General features: G+C 35.4%; 1 protein-coding gene, 1 long non-coding RNA gene, 6 other non-coding genes and 1 pseudogene across 9 annotated transcripts; 7 read left to right on the forward strand and 2 right to left on the reverse strand.

Annotated features, from left to right (window-relative positions):
* The first annotated feature begins 6,159 nt into the window (after positions 1-6,159).
* On the forward strand, positions 6,160-6,256 carry LOC113307301. The gene has a single exon (XR_003339092.1). It is a non-coding gene; the product is annotated as a small nucleolar RNA Z43 (small nucleolar RNA).
* A 290-nt stretch (positions 6,257-6,546) lies between these two features.
* Positions 6,547-6,641, forward strand: LOC113307297. The gene has a single exon (XR_003339089.1). It is a non-coding gene; the product is annotated as a small nucleolar RNA snR60/Z15/Z230/Z193/J17 (small nucleolar RNA).
* A 93-nt stretch (positions 6,642-6,734) lies between these two features.
* On the forward strand, positions 6,735-6,858 carry LOC113307003. The gene has a single exon (XR_003338974.1). It is a non-coding gene; the product is annotated as a small nucleolar RNA SNORD14 (small nucleolar RNA).
* Positions 6,859-6,903: 45 nt separating this feature from the next.
* On the forward strand, positions 6,904-7,012 carry LOC113307287. Its single transcript, XR_003339080.1, has one exon. It is a non-coding gene; the product is annotated as a small nucleolar RNA Z103 (small nucleolar RNA).
* A 446-nt stretch (positions 7,013-7,458) lies between these two features.
* LOC113307365 lies at positions 7,459-7,544 on the forward strand. The gene has a single exon (XR_003339145.1). It is a non-coding gene; the product is annotated as a small nucleolar RNA U36a (small nucleolar RNA).
* A 68-nt stretch (positions 7,545-7,612) lies between these two features.
* On the forward strand, positions 7,613-7,682 carry LOC113307285 (annotated as a pseudogene).
* A 250-nt stretch (positions 7,683-7,932) lies between these two features.
* On the forward strand, positions 7,933-8,039 carry LOC113307342. Its single transcript, XR_003339125.1, has one exon. It is a non-coding gene; the product is annotated as a small nucleolar RNA snoR97 (small nucleolar RNA).
* A 5,592-nt stretch (positions 8,040-13,631) lies between these two features.
* On the reverse strand, positions 13,632-15,980 carry LOC113304802 (5'-methylthioadenosine/S-adenosylhomocysteine nucleosidase-like). The gene is made up of 4 exons (XM_026553941.1): positions 15,727-15,980; positions 14,799-14,866; positions 14,233-14,652; positions 13,632-14,116 (listed from the first exon to the last, which is right to left on the reverse strand). The coding sequence occupies exons 1-4, from the start codon at positions 15,941-15,943 to the stop codon at positions 13,781-13,783; spliced, it is 1,041 nt and encodes a 346-aa protein (XP_026409726.1). The 5' UTR covers positions 15,944-15,980; the 3' UTR covers positions 13,632-13,780.
* Positions 15,981-18,711: 2,731 nt separating this feature from the next.
* Positions 18,712-21,251, reverse strand: LOC113304027. 2 transcript variants are annotated; one of them, XR_003337988.1, is made up of 4 exons: positions 20,850-21,251; positions 20,280-20,676; positions 19,351-19,517; positions 18,712-19,195 (listed from the first exon to the last, which is right to left on the reverse strand). It is a non-coding gene; the product is annotated as an uncharacterized LOC113304027 (long non-coding RNA). The 2 variants fall into 2 exon arrangements; XR_003337987.1 differs by having other exon boundaries at positions 20,280-21,251.
* Positions 21,252-22,031: the final 780 nt, after the last annotated feature.

Below are 22,031 nucleotides of genomic sequence, written 5' to 3' on the forward strand. Positions count from 1 at the left end.
CTCAATGATAAAGCACGATTCTTTCACTCGAATCCCCTTAGACGGCGCCAAAAGATGTTGGAGCATAAATTGATCACCCCAACAATCTTCGAGATACGTGCTAGATGATCGAATCACCGCCGTTGATGAAAATCTCCAAAGAATTGCTGATTAAATAGATTTTAGGCACAAAACACGATAATTTGATTGTGATTAAATAAATTAGGGTTATGAAACAAATCGAAGAAAAATAAAGAGACACAAGAATTTAACGTGGTTCGGCAAGTGTTGCCTACATCCACGGAAAACAGAGAAATAGTTTATTGATGGTAGGATACAATTATTTTCCCTGGGTTAGCTAACCTAATATTCCCTATCTCTTAGAGTTTAGAATACATATATTTATAGTGTTATGTAACCCTAATTTGGATGTAAACTTGATATGCAAGCAACTTGGGCAACAAGACTTCTAGAAACTTCAAGAATCTTCTTTACGGGCTTTATTAACGGGCTTGATTAATGGGGCTTCCGTGTATTTTATACACTGTACAAACAACAATACAAATAATTGGTTCACACTTCGTATGATCGTCTATGGATATGAGATCGAGACAATACAACAACGAAGTATGTTACTTGATAAAATGGTTCAGACTTAACCAAAAACAATAGGATTCACTTATCAAGTAAATAGGAATTAACGTTTGTGTTATTTACTTTAATTATAATAAAACAATTGTAATGCGGAAATACAAAGTAAATAATACAGCAAGATTTTGTTAACGAGGAAACCGCAAATGCAGAAAAACCCCGGGACCTTGTCCAGAATTAAATACTCTCAGGATTAAGCCGCTACACAAAATTACACCTAACTTCGTATAGTTGAGACCAAGAAACTAAACCTATAGTTCACCTAGTTCCGTCTGTATTCCCACGCCTCCAACTTATAAATAAGTCACGTACTTGGAACAATTACTTTGGTTCGTATTCCAAACAGTAAAGAAACAACACATTTGTTTGGTATCAACTCTCTTCAAACAAGTGTTATGAGTCGGACAAAGGCTCTTCTGTTTATCTTAACATAAAATCCTTCGTCGGGTCCTTAGATCTATCTTATGTTCAATTACCGAAGTAATCATTTAAGATTAAGCCAACAACACTATTAATCCAAATAATTGTGTTGATGTCGATCTATTAAATTAATCAATCCAATCTATCACAAGGATAAACCGATTATTAATTGGATCCTCTTTTACCGAAACAAGTATTGTGCACACCAAAGATTATGAACCCACAAATCGTAAATCTTCAATATCTTCTTCGTCTTCAAATCTTCTTAGATCTTCAATAATAACCTGCACACAATCACTTGAATCTCTTGTGATCAATCACGCACCGAACGGAGTCTATTAAGAATGGATTATCACAAGATCGTCTTTAGAACTAACAACATTCTAAAGATCCCTGTCAAAACTCCGAAATAGTTTGAGTGAATCTTATATCAGAAAAGAAAATTCTCAAGCATACACAAACTAGGTGCAATCAAAGTTCAACCACCGTTAGTCAATCAAATCAATGACAACAAAAGATAAACCGCAATTATCTAGTTTCCCACCAACGGTACACGCTAGAGCTTCTCAATCCCAAACAAGACTTTAAACTGAGCGGCCGTAAGAGATTTCGCCTAATTAGGTTACTCTCCTCTCCGAATAGGCGGATGCACCAGTAACAACACAACAAAGAGGAAGCTTTTTGTTACGAATGATTAGTTTGCTAGAAAGGAAAACTTCAAGTATTTATAGGCAAGGAAGTTTGGACACCAAGGAATTTCCAAAACCGAAAATATTCTCAAGATATTCATTAAAGCAAAATTCGGTTTTCATAATTCCTGGAAATGCTCTGTCCAAAAATAATGATCGAGATCTCTCGGAAAATCTCTAATTAGTAAATGCACATTACCAATTCTTATTTCCCTATAAAATGAAGTTAATAACCTTAATTAAATGATTCTTAACTTATTTATGTTTCGATCCTGGGATTTTCTTCCCTTAGCTATTAAGGAATAACTTTGAACGATTAAAGAAATAAACATTCATAGCACGTGTTCAAAGTATGTCGACATCCTTAATTTTTAAGTTCTCTTTCACGCTTACAACCTTGAAACCGATTTGCCACACTTCCAAACAAGTTTAGAATTGGTTCATCTGACTTTCAAGAACTATGCGATTGAACAAATAACATTCAATCCCAATCATGGGTTTAACGGTTCTATCAAAACAAGTTTCGGTTCTACCTTCCATGTGAGTATTGTGCATAGTCACACTAGTTTTCCAAAATTCGGTTGACTAGGTACTAGGATCGGTTCCCCACATATATATGGTATCTAACTTATATGTGTTGCACATGTCCATAGGATCGGTTCCCCTTTGCCTAAAAACGTGTTGAACATGTTCATATGATCGGTTCCTCTTTCTGGTATAAACCTTGTTGCACCTCATACAAGGATCGGTTCCTCTTTGTGATGTACTGCACCTCTTACTAGGATCGGTTCCCCTTTCCCATATTTGGCCAGACATAAAATCACAAACCTGATCATACCATCTCAGGTGATTATTTATGATCGGTTTCACTAATAAAAGTCACACCAATACATAAGTCAGGCCTTTGTGAATAGTTCTACCAAGAACACAAACAAGTCGTGAACGGTTATACTCAATCACACATATTGGTTGTTCATAAGATATGAAATGAATAACAAAACCAATAACGTCTGGCGATTTCCTTTTCAGTTCACAAACAATTTTATGAACTTACTTCCTTAGAGCACATGTAAAACATTGTTCCCTAGGATGAAATCCTCACCTCATACCCATATATAATCACAATAGTATTCAAATGATTATGGCGATGTATTATCTACAAAGTTTAATGGTTAAGCAATAAACCTCGTATTGTATTCCTTAATACTATGTTTATCTAGAGTTCAAATATGCTTCGCAGTTTTGTTTTCAATATGCACGACTTGAAAGATACGTTAGGGAATGAAACAGTTCAAGTCAAATATCACTAACCTCAAGTGGAAGGATGATTGTTGTCATTGTAGCTCCTTGCTTCTTCACATCTTCAAGTCTTCGCAATACTTGTAATGTCTCATTATCTTAATCCTTTCAAGCTAACTTATACGAAGTTCAATCTAGTACATAATCAAGCGACTCTTAACATGAGTTTTGATTCACTAAAATATGACAACCAAACTTGACATACCAACGCTTGGTGCGTTCAACCGAGCTATGCTCTAACACCACTGTTACCAATTCATGCCTAAAATTCAACTGAGCTCAAAACATTTTTTATTTTCAATCAAACCCCACCAGTACGAAGTTACAAGAACAACAACATGGAACCCCATGTACAACAATAACACACCACTGCTACTCTTCCCATTTCTTCATCTTCTCTAAATGTGAAATTCAATAACCCACCAGTGCAGTTTCCAAACCTGTTGTGGTCAATACTTTTCAATGAAATATCAATTTCATATACCAAAAATAAGATTAAATCAAAATCTAATATAAATCCAGGAAATATATAAACCGTAAAATCACAAAAACATACAGTTTGTGATTAATATAATGAAAATCATGAAATCAATAGAAGAAAAAAACAAAATAGAAAAATCTAAGGTTTCAATTTTGTAATTTTATATGAACAAAATCAAAATTGGAGAAGAAAACCAACATAAAATGATACATGATACTGATTCATACTAATTAGAGAACGAAATTTCTTTGATTTAAGTTTTCAATTTTGTAATTTTATATGAACAAAATAAAAATTGGAGAAGAAAACCAACATAAAATGATACAGGATACTGATTCATACTAATTAGAGAACGAAATTTCTTCGATTTAAACGAAATCCTTCACATAATTTGTTGTTGAACTCATCAATTATACTGATCCATACGTGAATGTTAAGAAGAAGAAGGGGAGGAGGTGGTGTGGTTGTTCTTTATAAATCTAGCAAGATGAACGGCTGTAAACTAGAAAATAGGTAACGGTGGATGCGCTTCTGTGAGGGAGTAAAAAAGAATGGAAATAGAACAAAGAAGAATAAAATCGTTTCGATTTAGGGAAACTCCTATGGAGTACAAAATCATCCATATCTTTGTGATAATCCGGATCTTATGGACCAAAGAATGCTACTATGGATAATGTTAACATCCACATCTTTGTGAAGTCAAGAAAGAACTCCACACATTTGAAGAGGTTGATATGGAAAGTCCATCCGGTCATAGGGTGACCGGATATGCCATCCGGACATTGAATGTCCGGATATATATATATTTTTAAACTTTTTCCTCATCCGGTCACTGGATGACCGTATGATAGTTTTTTTTTTTGATATATGTGGTTAGTGATGTTTATATGCGTCCCAAAATAATAGCAATGGTTTATTTCTAAAGGTAACATTTTCTGTTCGAGAGAGGCACGTTTATAAGCGTTGATAATCTTAAAATTTAAAAGGAAGGATCATTCGGTCTTTGAGGAGCCGGATTGTTTTTTTCGGATTTTTTTCTTCCTAGTGTCCGGATAATTAGTGACCAGATAGATCATCATTTTGATTTATCCATAGTGAATTTTTTCTCCAGTTATTGATAAGGATCCCTATATTTATGGATACTCCTTAAGTTATGGTTGATTTTAAATCCATACCATAGGAGTTTGCCTTAGGAGATAGGTTTTCTTTCATATGTAAAGGTGACACATGGATGGTCACGGTCTAGTAAGATGAACGACTGTAATCTATTGGTTAAAAACCAGTTTGATCAGTCGTTTTGACACTACAACAGTTGACCGAGCCGAAAATCCAATGATTATGACTTCTTGAACTATTGACCTAGCCGAAATCAACGGTTCGGCTCGCATTTGGTTCAAATTTAGCCGGTTTCGGTCGGTTTCGTCTGTGCATCCCTAGAAACTCGCTCGAAAGCTGCATTTTTTTCGCCCCGACTAGGATGTGGTCGGGCCACACACATTTTGTATGTGGCCCCTCTTTATTTTCTGACACCTATTTAACTAAAATATCCGTCCCCTCCAAATCCCCTTAACTGCTCTATTTTTTGAGAAAAATAGGAAGTTAAAAAAAAGTAAAAAGAGAAACGGTTAGGTAATAATACTGTTTTCCAAGTTTTTTCCTGTTTTGTACGACGTGTCAGCATTTAAAAATGGACCACATATTTGAAGTATATGGCCCGACCACATTGTAGCCTTGCCGCATTTTTTTTGGTTCAAGTCCAGTATATTAGAAAACAAAAATATTCACAAAGCTAAGGCACCTCCAAAAGAAACGTCACCGTGGAAGCATCTAATTTGCTTCTTATTTAGCCGTTTACTATACTGTGAATTTGCTCGTACTTTTATTTTTAACAGTTCCATTTCAGCGGTGTTTTGCTTTTGTTCGATCAGCCTTCCCCACCGTGGCAGTGGTGTTCTACTTATTATTTTTTTAACTACGAGTTCTAAAGAATATTATTACAAGAAACTTGTTGGAAGCCTAACAAGCTAAGCTCCAACAACATACCACTATATTAGTTGAACAAGTTATCGTGCTAGTCAAATTCCGTAGGAGGTAATTATATGGCAAAGGGGCAATCGAAACAAATAGGGGGGCTAATTGTACGGCAAAGAGGCAACCTAACTATACCTTACATGTCAAATTCCATAGTATTGCGCCATCGGGAATTCGAACCTAGGACATTAGACGGCATCAAACGTTTGAAGAACGAAAATGACCAGCTGATATTCACTGGGCTCAGCAAGATCGAATCCGTCCACGGATTTTGAAATCTGTGTGTTGGATTGGATGTGGATGGGGCTGAACCCGAACCGATCCGGGATGTTTATTAGTAGGCTCTAGCTTCTCGTAGTAGATGCCCATAACTAAATTGACCTAACTCACACAGGCCCAGCCTGTTAATATTCAGCGAAATCCTATCTGTTTTGCTCCAATAAATATCGCTCATTGGAGAAGCCAAAAAACTAAATCTATTTCTGTCTCGCCGCCTCAAGTAGGGTTTCTCATCTTTCGTTTTCTAGATTAGAAAAATTAGGGTTTTAATCTTTTTTCTTCAGAATAACTTAAGGTTTTCATTGAGTAGATTGAAATAACTGGGGGATTTGACAATGACGATATTGTAATGGTCTCGTTCGTCGTAATGGCTGTTAATCATGGCCTTGCCGACCACTCTATATATCACCACCCATATTCTGAGTTGAATCCCTGGATTTCATTGTTTTTCAAATATTTGATTTAGTCTATTTCTTATTGTTTGATTTCGTTGTTTTTCAAGTATTTGATATGATTTAGGTTTTTTTTTTCAAGTTTTAGAAGGGGCTTATGATTAAAGAAATTTATAGACAAGCATATGGCTGAATCTATTCTATGTTGATTAACCTAATCTTCTCTATGAAGCCTTTTTTCTTTGATTAATAAAATTATCTATCAATTTGTTTTTTATTATTTTTAAGATTTATGTTATTATCCAATTGATTTTGATGGTGAAGGAGGATTGAAGTGATGATTGTTGCATAGTTCAGATGAGATTCGTCTCTGATTAATTTAAACAGAAATTAGTCTTTCGCTCCTATCTGATCATTCCTTACCATTTGATCTGTCTGTAGATTTTGATTTTTTCTGTAGTTCAGGTATAATATTGCTGGTTAATTTATCTTTTTGTATTGTAAGAATTTGAGTGTCGATGATGATAAAACAAAGGCTTGTTTCTCAAGAACATTCGCAGTTGCCGCCTAAGAGCTTTCGCCTTTCGCCGGGTTTGAGAGTTAATGCTGTTCTATCCTTCCTTGGATGTCTGAGACACACTCTTACTTTTTAATTTCCGGCTAGGTTTAGATGTTGAGTAAGATGGAGGTGATGATTCTTTCCCCATATTATCGACTATGATTATAATGTGCGTTTTGTTTAAATCTCTTTCTCAACAGAAGAGGTTTTCCAAGCCAGTACTCTGATCCATCTTTACACTCACAAATTTAATGTCTGTTTTTTTTTTTTTTTTTTTTTTGTGTTATTACATAAATCCATTTTTCTGAATTCTGCAGTGCATAAATTGTTTGTGTTTTTAAAAGGGCAGTCCCTTTGCTCTGTGAATTTGCTGCCTCCATCTTGTGTCATCTTTTTGCTGTGTTGTGACAAAGCTCTCAGATTGAAAATACATAACCTGAAGAAGACATCCCTTTTCTTTGATTATTGTTGCCTCTCCACACCTTTGAGCTTACTAATCAAATAATCTACTTAGATTTGCTCAGTCATAGATGAAAATATGAAAATTGGTCTGGTTACACGTGGGGGTTTACTTATTCCGAATGTTTTACCTCTAAAAACTCTGGCTACATCTATTGAATCTGAATTTTTGTTAGATTATGAGTAAATGTTTTACGTCCTAGTCTTTGATCATAAAATTGGCTATGATTACAAAATACCCGCGCTTCTGAGAGTAATCTATGAAGCTAAAAAGGTAAAATGGTTGAATTTCTTGATATGAGCCATTATTGATAGACTAAACGATTTAGGGTTTGGATATTTTATTCGGTTATCTGATTGAATTCATTTGGAAATTTGGCAGTGATGGCAGTTCTGCTTCAGAAAATTCCTGATAGAGAAGTTGAAATATATCTGAGCTTAGTTTTGTTCATCTTTTTGATAGATTTGTGTATGAAATTTTTATTCCAATTAGTTGAGACCCTGTTTACAGGGATAACCACTTGGGAAACTATATATTCATATGACAAACTGAGGCGATATGGCATTTTATACTGATTCGGCCTATATTTTTGATTTTTTCTTGCTAATTGTGGCGATTGTTCAGTTTGTTTCGGATCATGTTTTGAGTTTGGACGGTATGCCATACTTGTGTCCTGTTAGCTGGTGTGTTCGGATAACTTGTGGACATGAAGACTAAAACAACTCATATAGTGTGTTGTCCGTAGTAGCTTCTTCTCAGTATTTATTGAGATCGGAGCTTTCATATCAGCATAACATTTTCTAAGTCAAAAATCTGACTAAAAACTTTAGTTTCATTTTATTGTTTCATTTTATTGTTTCATTGTTTCACTAAGACTAGCTGAAGATCATCATGGTTAGAAAAGTCTAGGTTAGTTCGGATTTTTGATGAGGGTTTAGATTATCCCACTACAACCATAGAATTTGTGTACCGTTTGGGTTTGAAAACCAAATAGTTATTCATAGATCCGCGCCTGCCTTTATATAATTAGATACAAAATTATCTATTTTTGAAACAGGGATCAAAGTAGTTGATCTTTTAGCTCCTTATCGACGTGGGGGGAAAATAGGACTATTCGGGATGAAGCAATAACATTGTCGAATGAAACCATAGAGGAGACATTAATATGGTAGAAGGAGGCTCTGAATTAGATGTTTGCTACAGCAAAAAGGTTAGAAGCTTTAAAAGTGAGTCACACTAATGGTAAAGTGGAGTTTTTTTGGAAAGGCTGGAATAATGGGTAAAAGAAAGTAGGCTATTATTGGGGTGCCACATTTCTTAAGAGGGGGCTTCACATAACAAGACAAAAATGGGTCACACATAAGTAATATCAAAAGCTCTTTATCTCAAATAATTTTGTAACAACTAAATAACTAAACCCATGCCAAACACTTCAAAAACCCAGATGTTTGGTAATATGTCGTGCCAAACACTTCAAATACGTTTGGAAAAAAAATTTCACGAACCTAGACGTAGAAGAGAAAGTTTACTTCGCGAACCTAGACATGGAAGATTACATCTTGAAAAATTACATTATAAACCTAGATGTAATCCATTTTGAAGCTTCTTCTAAAACATCCAGGAAGAATTACGTCTAGGTTAGCTTATAAGATAAACAGTTGGAATTAAAAGGAACCTGGACGTAAACATGCAAGCTAATTCTACGGTTTGAATTCATCCAAACCTGGACGTAAGTTCTGAAATTACGGCTAACGAACCTAGATGTAATCGCAACGATGAAGTGAATTGAATTGAACTGAAATTAGTGCGAAGGATGTAAAAGTGAATTGAATTGAACTGAAATTAGTGCGAAGGATGTAAGTTCTGAAATTACGTCTAGCGAACCTAGATGTAATCGCAATGATGAAGTGAATTGAAGTTGAATTGAAATTAGTGAGAAGGAAGAGGAGCTGTTTTTTTGTGAATAGAGGAGCTGTTTTTTTGTGAATTGAAATAGAAAAAATTAGGTTTTTAAATTTTTATTTTAGTTCAAGGATAATCTAGACATTTTGTTTATATGTTAGGGTATCCCATAACTTTTTTTTGGACAATAAGAATCCAAGTGAAGCCTACTCCTCTTTAATGGAGCGTGACGTCCTTCCCAAAAAGCCATCAGTTAACCACGGAATGTCACTTTTATATCAATTTCCAAGAAAAAGCGCATGATTACATTTTTGGATAAAATAGTTCCCCTTTCTTCCATCACATTCATACAGTGTCAATTTTGTTATTTTAAGAGTTTATTTTTCTGTAAGGCTTTGAAGCCGCTCGGTTTGTAACTTTGGCAAAGAACATGTAAAAGAGTTAGCATACCTTTATACCTTTATATGGGAATCAAAAAGACCAGTTTAAATTGTAACTTGGCAAAGAACATATAAAAGAGTTAGCATACCTTTATATGGGAATCAAAAGAGACCAGTTTAAACAAAAGATTTCAATCGTTAGATCTCTGACAGAGATGAGAAACCATCGTTCACGGAACAATATTCTGAAATTTAATTGAAGTTATAACCATCAGTGGTACACTATGGTTCAAAAAAGCTAAAAACTCTGAAATCCAATTGAAGTTATAAGCATCAGTGGTACAAACAATAGTTTTAACAACATTGTTAGGGGTACAATATATCCTCCAACACAAATGCCATTCAAAATAGCAATAACTCTAACTCATACCATCCATGTATTTAGAGTTGTTACTAAGATCAACACAAGCAAATGTCAAAAACATCAAGGGAAGTATGTGAATGATTGATCTCTCCAAATATAATACTTCACTTCCCATGTTATTCATAGTACTGCACTTCCCGTGCTATCCGAACATATATAGAATAAAGAATAATAATATATAGAATAAAGAATAATACTATTTACTCATCTAGCGCTATTCAATAATATTGTGATTCATGTGCTAATCAACTTAGCAATCAGTTGTGGGGAGACCTCAACATTCATCGCAAAAAGATCATACAACACATACTACACAATCCAATAAGATTTGCAGTACACACATCATACAATAGTTTCATCATCTGGACTAAGTTTCCAAATATTTCTAACATTGAAACTCAAGTAGCCACAATAATAAATGATTTTAGCAATCCATCGATAACAACTTATTTTGAGAGTAATAAGAGAAACTAGACTTCAATAGCAGTAGTAATTAAAATGACAACCGTATGTATGATATGAGCTTATTCATGTTTGTAGAAAATTGATCACTTCCCTTCTATCTAGATTCCACTGTAGTAGTAGCACTAACCAAAATAAGTTAGATAAAATTGATGGATTGGACCTTAAATATCCCATGCATATTGATTAATTTTTTGCCAAACAACATGAATTATTAACTTGTCACACCATGTACATTCTCTTCACATGATAAGATCATGAATGAGTGAACACCAAGAAAACAACAACGAAGTCGGATCTTAATACATTTTTTCCAAAATCAAAACGATATGAATTCAGAACATTAAAATCTATAACTAGATTGAAACTACAATAAACAACATTTTTAGTATGGTTACATATGTACCACACAGAAATATGGATGCTAGCCCAGAGAGTAATTTCAATTCACAAATATTTATAAATTTAATAAGCTACATACCTTATGTTGTGAATGATAAAAAATTTATCAAACCCCACCAGCAAATCACCCCTACCACTACTGAAGTAAGTAGAGGAAGCAATAATAACTTTTATCCCTTTCTCTTCGTTCAGGCTTTTTATCGAACATTTGCAGGAACTTGTGGTGATAAGACACCACGGTGTTGTGTTAGAAAACCTTTGAAATGTTCCCCCTTCCCTGCAAATTCGAGTTCTAAAAAGAACCCAAGTTCCCTAATCATATAAGGAGGTAAAAGAATTCAGAAATCAATCCCTCAATCCCTTAAATCCGAAGGTGGTAGTAGCACACATGCAACCTCTCCTTTTTGTTGATTTCTCAGTTATAAAACCAACCTCAACATTAATTAAATTAGTACCCATTCTTCCTACATCTCTCGGTGATCCGTTTATTGTTTGTCAAGAGCACCAAATCTTATCTAACCAAACCCCAAAGAATTAAGCATTTCAAGATAAAATCTTAAACACCGTCGTTGATTTCTCTAAAGTTTTGAGACAAAGAGAGAAAGTAATTTTTTTCCTGGATCCAGAGAAGAGAAAGATCGTACCTTAAAAATGATTCAGGATTTGTTTGTCTAGTTCGAATAAGAGAAACCATTTCCTTTCAGGGTTTTGTGAGGGTATTTTGGTCCGGAACGGAAGCAGTGAACTTACTGAATTACAACGAGTCAGGAACGCACATGGCTGTTAGCTTTTGGAAGAGTTGCACCTTTCCACGGAATAACAAATATTCCCGAGGTTCGCTCTTGTAATAACGCTAGATTCTATAACCGTCAAAATGTGACCCATATTCATAAATCTATAATTCCGGTCCTGGAACCTTTTTGGGAAGGCTAGAATAATGAAGATCAAGTCAATGCTTTTTATAATAACGCTAGATTTCATAATTGTCAAACACCCATATTCAGAAACTTATAATCCTGGTTGGAGAAATCATCCGAATCTTTGATGGTCTGAGGACCAGAATCAAGGTCAGTTTAAGGATTTTTCTTATGAACGATGCACCCTCCCTAATTGCCCTAACATCAGCACCACACCTTAAAAAAATAATGAAAATAATAGCAAAGGACCATTAACCTGCACAAAACCAAAACTAGCTGTTAAGGAACCTGAAGACCTGAAACTGGTAAATGACATTTACTTATACCTTTAAGTCCAATCTCCACCGCCAAAGATACCCCATGCCTTTTTAGCAATTCGGCCAATTATGTTCCGATTTACATCTGGGTCGGGGGTCCGTGAAGTTTTTGCTAAACGATGTGCTTCAAACCAGACACAACAAGTGTGGCTAGTAAATGTAGAGGAATGGTTGCCTGAAAATTTTCGCTTCGTAGTGTATCTCCTCCGGTTTTGAAAATTTTCCTCATTCTGGATCTAAAGGATCTCCAGCATCTTTGTCTTCACTTTTCGATAAGAAGAAGGATTCAGTTATTTCAGCTGATATGGATTTCTATTCATACCCAGTAGTTGATGGTAAGATGTCTATGGACATTCTGTATGAAATTTTTGATGAAGATATCCGGCAATGTGAGGATAGGGTCATCGGAGCTTTTGTAGGAAGCAGATTAAATTTCAATTGGGTTCGAAATGCTGTCAACCGAGCCTGGAAACCTAAAGGTAATATGAACACGATTATTCACGGTGACAACATGTTTATTTTCGAATTTCAATTACCGGAAGATAGAATTAAGGTTTTAGAAATGGGCTCTATGTTTATTTCAAATAGATTGTTTATTGTTAAGCCTTGGTCTAAAACAGTAGAACAAGAAATTGCTACACTAAAATCAATTCCAGTATGGATGAATTTCAGAAACGTTCCACTATTCATGTGGAACAACAAAGGATTGGGCACGATTGCTAGCTATTTAGGAAAGCCTTTAATGATGGATACTCAAACTCAAAATAAGAGTAAGAGTAGAATGAGCAACACTTACATTATTCACATTACAAGTATCGTAATCCACTAGGCTATCGATATTTTTTTTTGTAATATTTTATATATTATTGAGTACCTCTTATGTTATACAACACTTACATCTGTACCCACATTTGGAGTTCCCTCGGATATTCTTGTTCTTGTAGGTAGACATTAACAAAAAGTATTACTGCTCCGGCTTGACATAACGTATTATCTAGTGCATCATAGTAAATAATTCTATAAATTATCGACATTTTTTGCTTATTGCCGTTGTAAAATTATCAAAAGAAAAAATTGACTTTATAAAAGGCTCTGTAAAAAAAAAATCGCACAGGGCCCTTTTAGTCACAGGATCGGCTCTGGTCCCATATGAGCCATATCATGCATTTCTGAGTTCTGTCCGTCACTATGTGTGACCACATGGTAAATCGACCATGAACTGGTTTGTGTGTTTGAATATCGCCTGACAAGATCATGAATCGGTTCCTCAACAGAAATAGAAATCATGTGTGACAGTAATTTGTGCATAGCACGGCTCACGTTTGGTTGTGCAAATTTGAGAACTTACCAGTTGGTTGTACAACTGATACGTACAGATGTAAAACGTGATGAACTCACTAATTTTGAACTTGCAATAATTGCATATTGGCTTCATATAAATCCTGCATTTTTGGTGTTCCTTTAGTTAGATTCGTCGCCACAAAAGACGGGTATGCACGGTTTTGTCCGCCTTTGAGATAGTAATGTTCTTCTTGGAACTCAACTTAAGCCGTCAAATAGTGCAGAAATGATAGAAACACAGAAAGCTTGAAAATTAACGAAGGGCCTATGGAAATCGAATGATATTTCGTATTTTCTGAATCACGAAATACGTCATATTACATTATTAGAAGAACAAAATGAAAATTGCAGAAAAATAAAAGTTACATTACATTTGCAACTACACATGATTAAATTTAAGGCAATAAGGTTATGAATTTAACCAGAACTTCGACAGCATTTTCAGCTGCAAGAGAGGCAAAAACATCAGCTTCATTGGATTCAGCAGAACCACCACCAGCCAAATCAGATAAAGCTCTAATTGTAATGAAAGGAGTCTTATGTTGCAAACAAACTAAGGCAACTGCGGCAGATTCCATGTCAAGAGGTGTAACATTGAATTTTGAATGTAGGAATTCTCTATATGCTGCATTATCGACAAATATGTCTGCACTACATCCTCTAGCTACTCTAACAACCTGTGGTGGCCTATGCAAACAGGTCGAGTTTACGCACCCCTCCAACTTCATGCCCTGCAAAAAAAAAAAAAAAAAACTTATGAAATTCGAACTCCAAATTCTGAACCCTGAACCAGAATTAGAACTAAACAAAAGTTAGATTCTGGAAAGTACTGACACTATGCACTCACCTCGAGCTTCTTCGCTAATTCGTAATATTTTCCATCCACAGGAACCCAAAAGGCGTGCTGTCGAACTTCAGGAGTCCCATCTACGGGAAAGATTTCCTCCGGTTGGTACCAAACATTGTTCAAAAGGTTGTCAGACGCGGTGGACTTCTTGGCCTTTGTATTCTTTTGAGTTTTGTAATCAGAGAATTTAAGGTAACCAAATTTTCTAGTGTAGTCCCCGTTAGACTCCAGTGCTAGTTCATCATTAGGGCCATCTCCGAATCGCTGCCAGTTCCAAAGGCCAGTATGAGACCAATACTGAGGAATAACAACGTCTCCGACATGGAGTTTAGGATCTGCATTTCCTGCAATTCCAAAATGCAACACTGATTCCACCTTGAACAGACTTAGTAGCAATTCCGTCGCTATACCTGCATTTAACTGTACATCTACATTTTAGAAACTGAAAAAAAAATTCAAAAAAAAGTTAGGAATTTCGCAAGAAAAAGACAAATTTTGTCTTTTTTTAAAAAGAGCACAAAATCAGGATGTTCTCATAGTATGCATATGAGCCAAACATATCTTACCATACCCAATCCCGTCATGACCATAACAACATTTTTGTTCTCCACTTTTCCGAAACGAAATCTTCTTCCTGCATATCAAATAAGATCAACTTGATCATTCCGATTTTAAGGCCACATTAAGTTTTGTGAGCACATTTGTTCCCTAGAATGTCCTGCCAGAGACTTCTGATATACATACTCGAATAAACACAAAATTGGTTAAAAAGACCAAAACCAACAATTCATGGGTGAAAAGGACATTTAGATTTTGATATTGTTTAAATGGACAAAAATGTAAAAATAGTCAGGATTTAAACAGTTTCACCATACACATTTTTAAATATTTTTTCTTATTTTTAATTTGCATCAGGATACATCCAGTTTCATCCTTGCTATTTTTTAAGTTTAAGTCAGGATGAATCCAGTTTCATCCTCGTTATCCATTTCACCCATAAGAACTTTTACTCGTCCATTTGAACCATGTTTTAAAAATATTTGGACAATGATCCATTTTCTTTTCTGTTGAATAAAACCAAATTGACGGGTTCATTCGAAGAATTTTTTTTTCGGGGTAGGTTTTTGACACTTGACAGATACTTGGAAAAATTAATGGTGCTAGCTACCACTTGACAAGTGACAGGGGAGGGTTCCTAGCTTCTACATAAGACCAAAAGAAAGAAAAGAACTCCAACATGTTAGCTTTGAACTTTCTGTCGGAGATTTTGTGATCCACACACAAGTTAGGTTTATTGAAATGTTTTTGAAAAATGACAACATCCTTGAAACCAGTTCAAACGGAATCAATCTATGGTAAATTATACTACTAACTATTTATAGAAAAACCTTACAAGTAATGCAGACTCACGCAAAAGAGATGAATAGGGAGCAAAATAGCATTTCTGACCAGAAAAGGTCAAAAGAATGAAGCTGCATGTCTTAACTAACTTACCTGAAAAATCCAAGTATGGCACAGATGGATCAGCAACAAAGCTTGAAGATTGAAGAAGAGGACCCAATTCGAATGAATTTGGAACTACAAGACCCAAGAACGAACGATTCTTCAACTTTTTGTTGTTGATAATCTCATTGATACCACCTTTCGTTGCACAGTTCTCTGCAAAACTCGCTGCGATTATTAATAAGATGAGAGAAAACCGTAAATCCATATTGTGATGCAAATCTAGTTTTATGGCCGGCCTTTGATAGTGTTGTGGTTCTTCTCATTTTCTCCCCATGTATATAGGAGATTGAAGAGAGCTAACGAGAGGCTCTCAATACAGTCACGTTTTGGTAATTCAACTCTACTATTACAACGAAAGTGACATATCCTTCGAAGAATATCAAGATTGAGATTGACATATCTTTCAAAAATAACAAAAACAGGTACGAAAATGGCATATGCAGAGAAAAATAAGAAATAGAAACAGGAATATGATATCTGCCGATTGCGTATACTCATTAAACTAGAATGGGAACAGATAGAGGAGACTTTCAAACATTGGACTTGCCAAATTTCTTGTACTCTCACGGCAATTCCCATGTCATGGATCTGTGTTGCGAAATCAATGATTCATTGCCACACCAACAAATCAAAGATTTTTGTTGTGTTTTTAATTAGAAGTTGGCCAAGAAAATCAAGAAGGAAAAATACTATGATCCTGTACCACGTGGGCAGCGCCAACAGTGACTGACTACAAATAAGCAGTGCAACAAATAAACTATAAAAATCTGTCAAGATTATCAAAGCAGGCAGGCAGGCAGGGACATAAGTTCTGACTTAATCATATGATGACATAATTGATTGCTAGTTATGTGAAAGTGAAAATGATGGATTTCCATGCTCTGCCCTCTCAAATGCATATAAGTAACTTTCCGCATGTTATCCCGGGAAGTGAATTACAGGCCATAGCGAGGCAACTGCACTCTACCAGTTTAAGTAAAAGTCCCATCATAGGACAGTTATAGAACTCCTGCAAACAGGTCTATTTACTGAATCATAAGAGAATAGGAGACTTTGCTAATATGCCGAAGGGAGTTCAACATTTCCAGAGGCGTCTAAGGGAACTCAAAACGGACTTGCATTTATACCTAACCGAGTTGCTTAAGAAACAAATGAAATGAATTGATCACTCCATCAACTCGGTTTAAAAATGGTGAGTTGGCTCATTTTATTTCTCCACCCAGAAAACCCTAATTTGAGCGTGAAACACGTTTTTTCCATTTCCCATCTACTAATAAAAAAAAAAACTTTCTGATGGAACCGTAATAATATTTGATAATCATGTTTTGATGATCTCTGGTGAAATCTTAATTAACAGCCACAAACCCATAACATAAAGTCATACCTGACATTGCTGTGATGATATCCCCGGTATTTGTTGCTTGCAGTGCTGGCAGAAGTTTTATTCATCGCTGTTAACCATCATAATGCATCATTATAAAACAACAAGGATGAAGGCTGGAATTCATCTATCCCTATTGAACCACCCAGAAATGGAGAAAAATTACATGAATAACGCATCCTTAATAGGCCAAAATCCAGCATGGCCCATATCTTTATGCATTAATTTCTCCAAATATATAGGGAAATAAACATGCAAGCAAAAGCCCATGTACGCTAGTTATGCGCAACATTTCCTCGAGAAGTCAAAATGACGATAGAATTTCAAAAAATGATATTGAAACATTTTTTTTTTTCTTTTTCTTTTTTTCTGAGATTAACTACTGCTTGCTTCTGCTGACTGCTCTCATCCACAAGTTACATTTCATTCGCAATAATTCTTTCTTGTGAGCGCAAAACATGTTTTTCTTTTGCAAGTCTTCTTCATTGATCTATAACGAAACATTAATGCTATTCTCAACAGCTTTGTCAACTGTAATTTTGGTTGGATGACAGGATCCGTAGATAAATGTAGGTAGGGCATGCTTACCCCAGCCATTAAGACAGGGACAATTACATAGTGATGTGAGCCCGTATTTTCAAATAATGCATGACTTGATGGTGTGAGCCCGTATGAGCCGTTTCATCAAATTCAAATCTTGCATGTCTTTTGTCACTAGATGACCACATGGTAATTCAACCATAAACTGTTCTCTTTGTCTGTAAATGGAATCTCATGTCAAAAATCATGAACCCGTTGTTCGAATGAGCTAGTGATTTGTGCAAAGCACGGCTACTTACCACAACTCGAATTAGGGGTGAGCATGGTCCGGTATGGACCGGTTTTCGCCTCATCCGCATCCAATCCATTGCACTACGGATTTGAAATTTGGCATCCGCATCCAATCCATATCCAACGGATTAGCATCCAATGGATACACGGATGGACGGATTGGATGCGGATAATCCATTGGATTTGTTTTAGTTAAAATTATAGTAAAGAAAATAAAGCGAACACAAATGGTTCCTTATAAAATCTACATATCCTATATATGTATACAAATATAAAAATGTCATGTACATCACCCCAAGCAAACATCTTAAAAATTTCTAAATGATCCATAGTATTTTCTAGAACTATATAAATGCCCTTAATTTAACGGATATGGATGTCCAACGGATTTTCAAGGTTGCATCCGGATCCGATCCGTTATCCGTTGGATTTCAAAAATTCCATCCGCATCCAATCCATTAATGAACGGTCCGGACATCCATCCACAAATGAACGATTAGTCCCGGTTAAATCCGCGGATTACGGACCAAATGCTCACCCCTAACTCGGATTGAAAATGTTAATTGGGCTTGGAGTAATATTATCCAGGGAAAGAACAATATTGTATTGTTTGTTTTTTTTGGTGCTGTTGTTTGCCGGGTCATTTCCATCTAGGTAGTGGAACAACGGATGTCCTATGGCTTCATGGGGATGGAAATAACAAAATTACTTCCTGTATTGTTTGGTCATTTCCATCTATAGAGGATATGATGCTTTCAACGAAGAACAGTCTTAATTAACGGAGTCTCGAATAGACATTTTCATCATTGTTTATCACAGAAGGAGACATCTCCAGAAAAACAGAAAAAAAAATCTAAAAGAAGAAACCTCAAACTACTAGATCTAGCAAAGGAAGTCCGGTCTTTTCATGTTCGAGTACGACAGCACATACATCAGAATCTTCAAATTGTTACTATGATTTGGTCAGAGCAACATTATTTTGATTTTTGAAGAGGCTGTTGGAAGTGCTCTTAGCTTATCTCCAAATTGTCTCACTTGTTTCACTCTATCTGCTGAGCCAACACTAGAACGAAAGAATATAGCAACTTCCTCCAAAACCTTCGCATTTTTCAACAAAAAACTCAGAAGTTTGAGCTCAGCATCACATCCTTCCGCTTTTTCAATCTGGACATACTTGAGTTGAGACAACATTTCCGGCGATGACAATCCTGCTTCCCAGTCATCTCCAACATCCGCTAAATTTGACTATATCCACACAATCACAGCAACAGATATCACTTACAAATGTTACATAAAAATAAATGTCACCAAATGAGATAGAAGAAAATCATAAATGTCATATATTAGAACTGTTGGAACGACAACATACAAAATAAAAAAACGAAAGGCTTGGCAGTTACCTCCTTGGATTCAAGTACTAACCCAATCCAAGTTATGTTAGGAGAAATCTTAAGTATGCTATATTTCGCAAACAACCTCTTACAAACCACATTTCCAGCATCAAATGCTGTAGATTACATAAGCGAGTTGGTTGACAGTCTACCAAGTCTGCAGCTTGTGAGAGAACCTTGACAAACAAAAGAAAAAAAAATTCAAATAGTGTAGCAGCTAAAATATTACTAGTTTTAGTAAACCAGGAATACTTAAGAGAGGATCACTTTCCAACAGTTCCCAATGAATGCAGTTAATCACTTTTTCAGATGTTCCCTGTGAAGTTAATCACTGATAGATCGGCTTAGGTTTAAAAGTCCCTAACATGGAAAATTACAATATCGGAGCTCAATGGGGACTAGAACCTGGATTCAGGCTGATATGAGGATGATGGATTTTGTGATTTTATTGTCTTGCAGTATATAAGTTAGTTCCCTGAGGTTGTGTTAGAATGTGGGTTCATCAAATAATTGGAGACTTTTGTTTAACTTTAAGATGTTTAGGCTCCAACTATTTCAGAAGGCTTCATTCGTATGTTAATCAAAGAAGCAGGTTTATTTCTATAACAATTTTCTAGGACAAGTTGTATTCTGTAACATTTAGAAGTTAAAGTGTTGAAGCATTTAGGCTCATAGAACAAATATATATCAGAGATCAATGTGGCCGGCCTAGTTAGTACTTATTCAGCCTCAAACTTTTGATAATCTTTGGTGTCAACTCGTCCTCCTTATCCTAGACTTGAGATAAAAACACAAAAATGGACAATCATCTAATGAACGTCAGGTTAGTTAAGCAGCAGCTTTTTTGACTTCTCAAAATTTGGACTAGACATTTACTTAAAACATTTCCCTAAATATATTAAGATGTTTGATTCATGGAAGAGAGGAAGCACCCATACCTCAAGGAATCCAGGTGATAATCTCATTTGTTGCACCATATAAACTGCTTCTATTAACATTTTGTGTCATCTCTTGGAGTTTATCAATGTTGTACAAAAGTAAAACAAATCTCTGAATATCAGAGTCATCACGAAGAATGAATACCATGTACACAAAAGATATTTACTTCTGATCATGTTCTTTGCCACGCGAAAATGACCTCCTGCTGAATCTTAGAAAAGGTAGAGATTTCCAAATACCCATCCACCTTTTTGACAAAACACTAGCTTGAACAGCATATTTAGTATCAATAAAAGAGAGGATGTGATGAATTAGTGCATCTGGTAACCTACTGATTCTATCTTCCACATTAAAATACGGTGCATTTCTTGATTCTTCCAGTCTTTAAGGGATAACCTAAATTCAAAAGTATACCTTAGAAATTAAACCCCCAAAATTGGTTGTTCAGAACCCTCATCTCCAATTTGCTAAGAAACAATCCGAGAAGAAACCAAAATCCTAAACCCTAACTTTGCAGAGAATTATTTGTAGATCAAAAACCCTAAATTAAGAGATGGAAAAGGAAATACCTGGCTGATCTTGAATTGCAATTGCTCAAACCTAAAACCCCAGTTTTGAAGTCTTGAAGTATGTGAAAAACCCCCAAATTCTAATTTTTGCTTCTGATCACTGCATATAACCACTGTACTGAATTCTCACGATTTCAAGAGTAAATGGGAGTGAGGTTATAATCGGAGTCGTTTGATATTTCGCGGTCAGGTTTATATAGACATGGAATTTGAAAATATTGATTATCCATAATCCGACATGGAATTTGATGTCATAATTGTTTGAAACCATAGTGGAAGACGTTCACCGTAGAATTTAGATGCTTCCAATGATATGCTCGAATTGCTCCGATCGATTTGAAATTCTATTGATCTTGTCTAATTTGATCAATATTGTCGAAGACAGATAGCCCTTGTAATGTACTCAATGATAATGAAGTACCACCAAAAATAGGTAATATAAATTACTCAAAGAGTGAATAGGAAACAATGATGGCAATGATCTACCATATCTATAAAATAAAATACAGAAAAAAGCAACCAATAATCGTTAGTAATGAAATTTTGTTTTATTTAGATACATGTACATAACCTATATTAGCCTACCCGAATCTTAACTTCAATTAAAATCCGGTCAGAAAAACCTGTGAAATCTTGAGACAACAATGGAGAAGATTAAGATAACCGATGAGATAACCTCCTTGTTAGAGCATTGCTCGGTCGAACTCACAAGTGTTGCTATGTCAAGCTTGTTGTCAAATTTAGTTGTCAAAACTATATCTTGATTTCTAGTCTACAATTAGCTAAATCTCGGTCTAGGATAGAGGTAGTTGAGAAACGAACCAGTCATCATTTTCGTTCTACCACTTGAAGGAGAAGATCAACCGAAGTTTTTGGAGAACTTCATCAACAAAAGGTAAGTGAAGACGAAACCACCTATTTCTCAAGTTATATTTATTTTTTATCCTTGAGACGATTATCGGATAACTAATTAGACTAGCTTGCATAGACAAGAATTTCGACTCGAGAACTAATTATTTAGTTAACGAATTTCTTGAAATATAATGACTAAGCTTAATGAACATTTGCTCATACTTCATCAAATTTCGGTGGAGAAAAATTTATTGTTCAGAACCAAATCTTGATTCAAGGTGATCATTCGAAAATAGCCTGAAACAGTGATATGTGTCATTGATGTTATTC

Source organism: Papaver somniferum, chromosome 8 (genome assembly GCF_003573695.1).
Source record: "Papaver somniferum cultivar HN1 chromosome 8, ASM357369v1, whole genome shotgun sequence".
Classification (NCBI taxonomy): domain Eukaryota; kingdom Viridiplantae; phylum Streptophyta; class Magnoliopsida; order Ranunculales; family Papaveraceae; genus Papaver; species Papaver somniferum.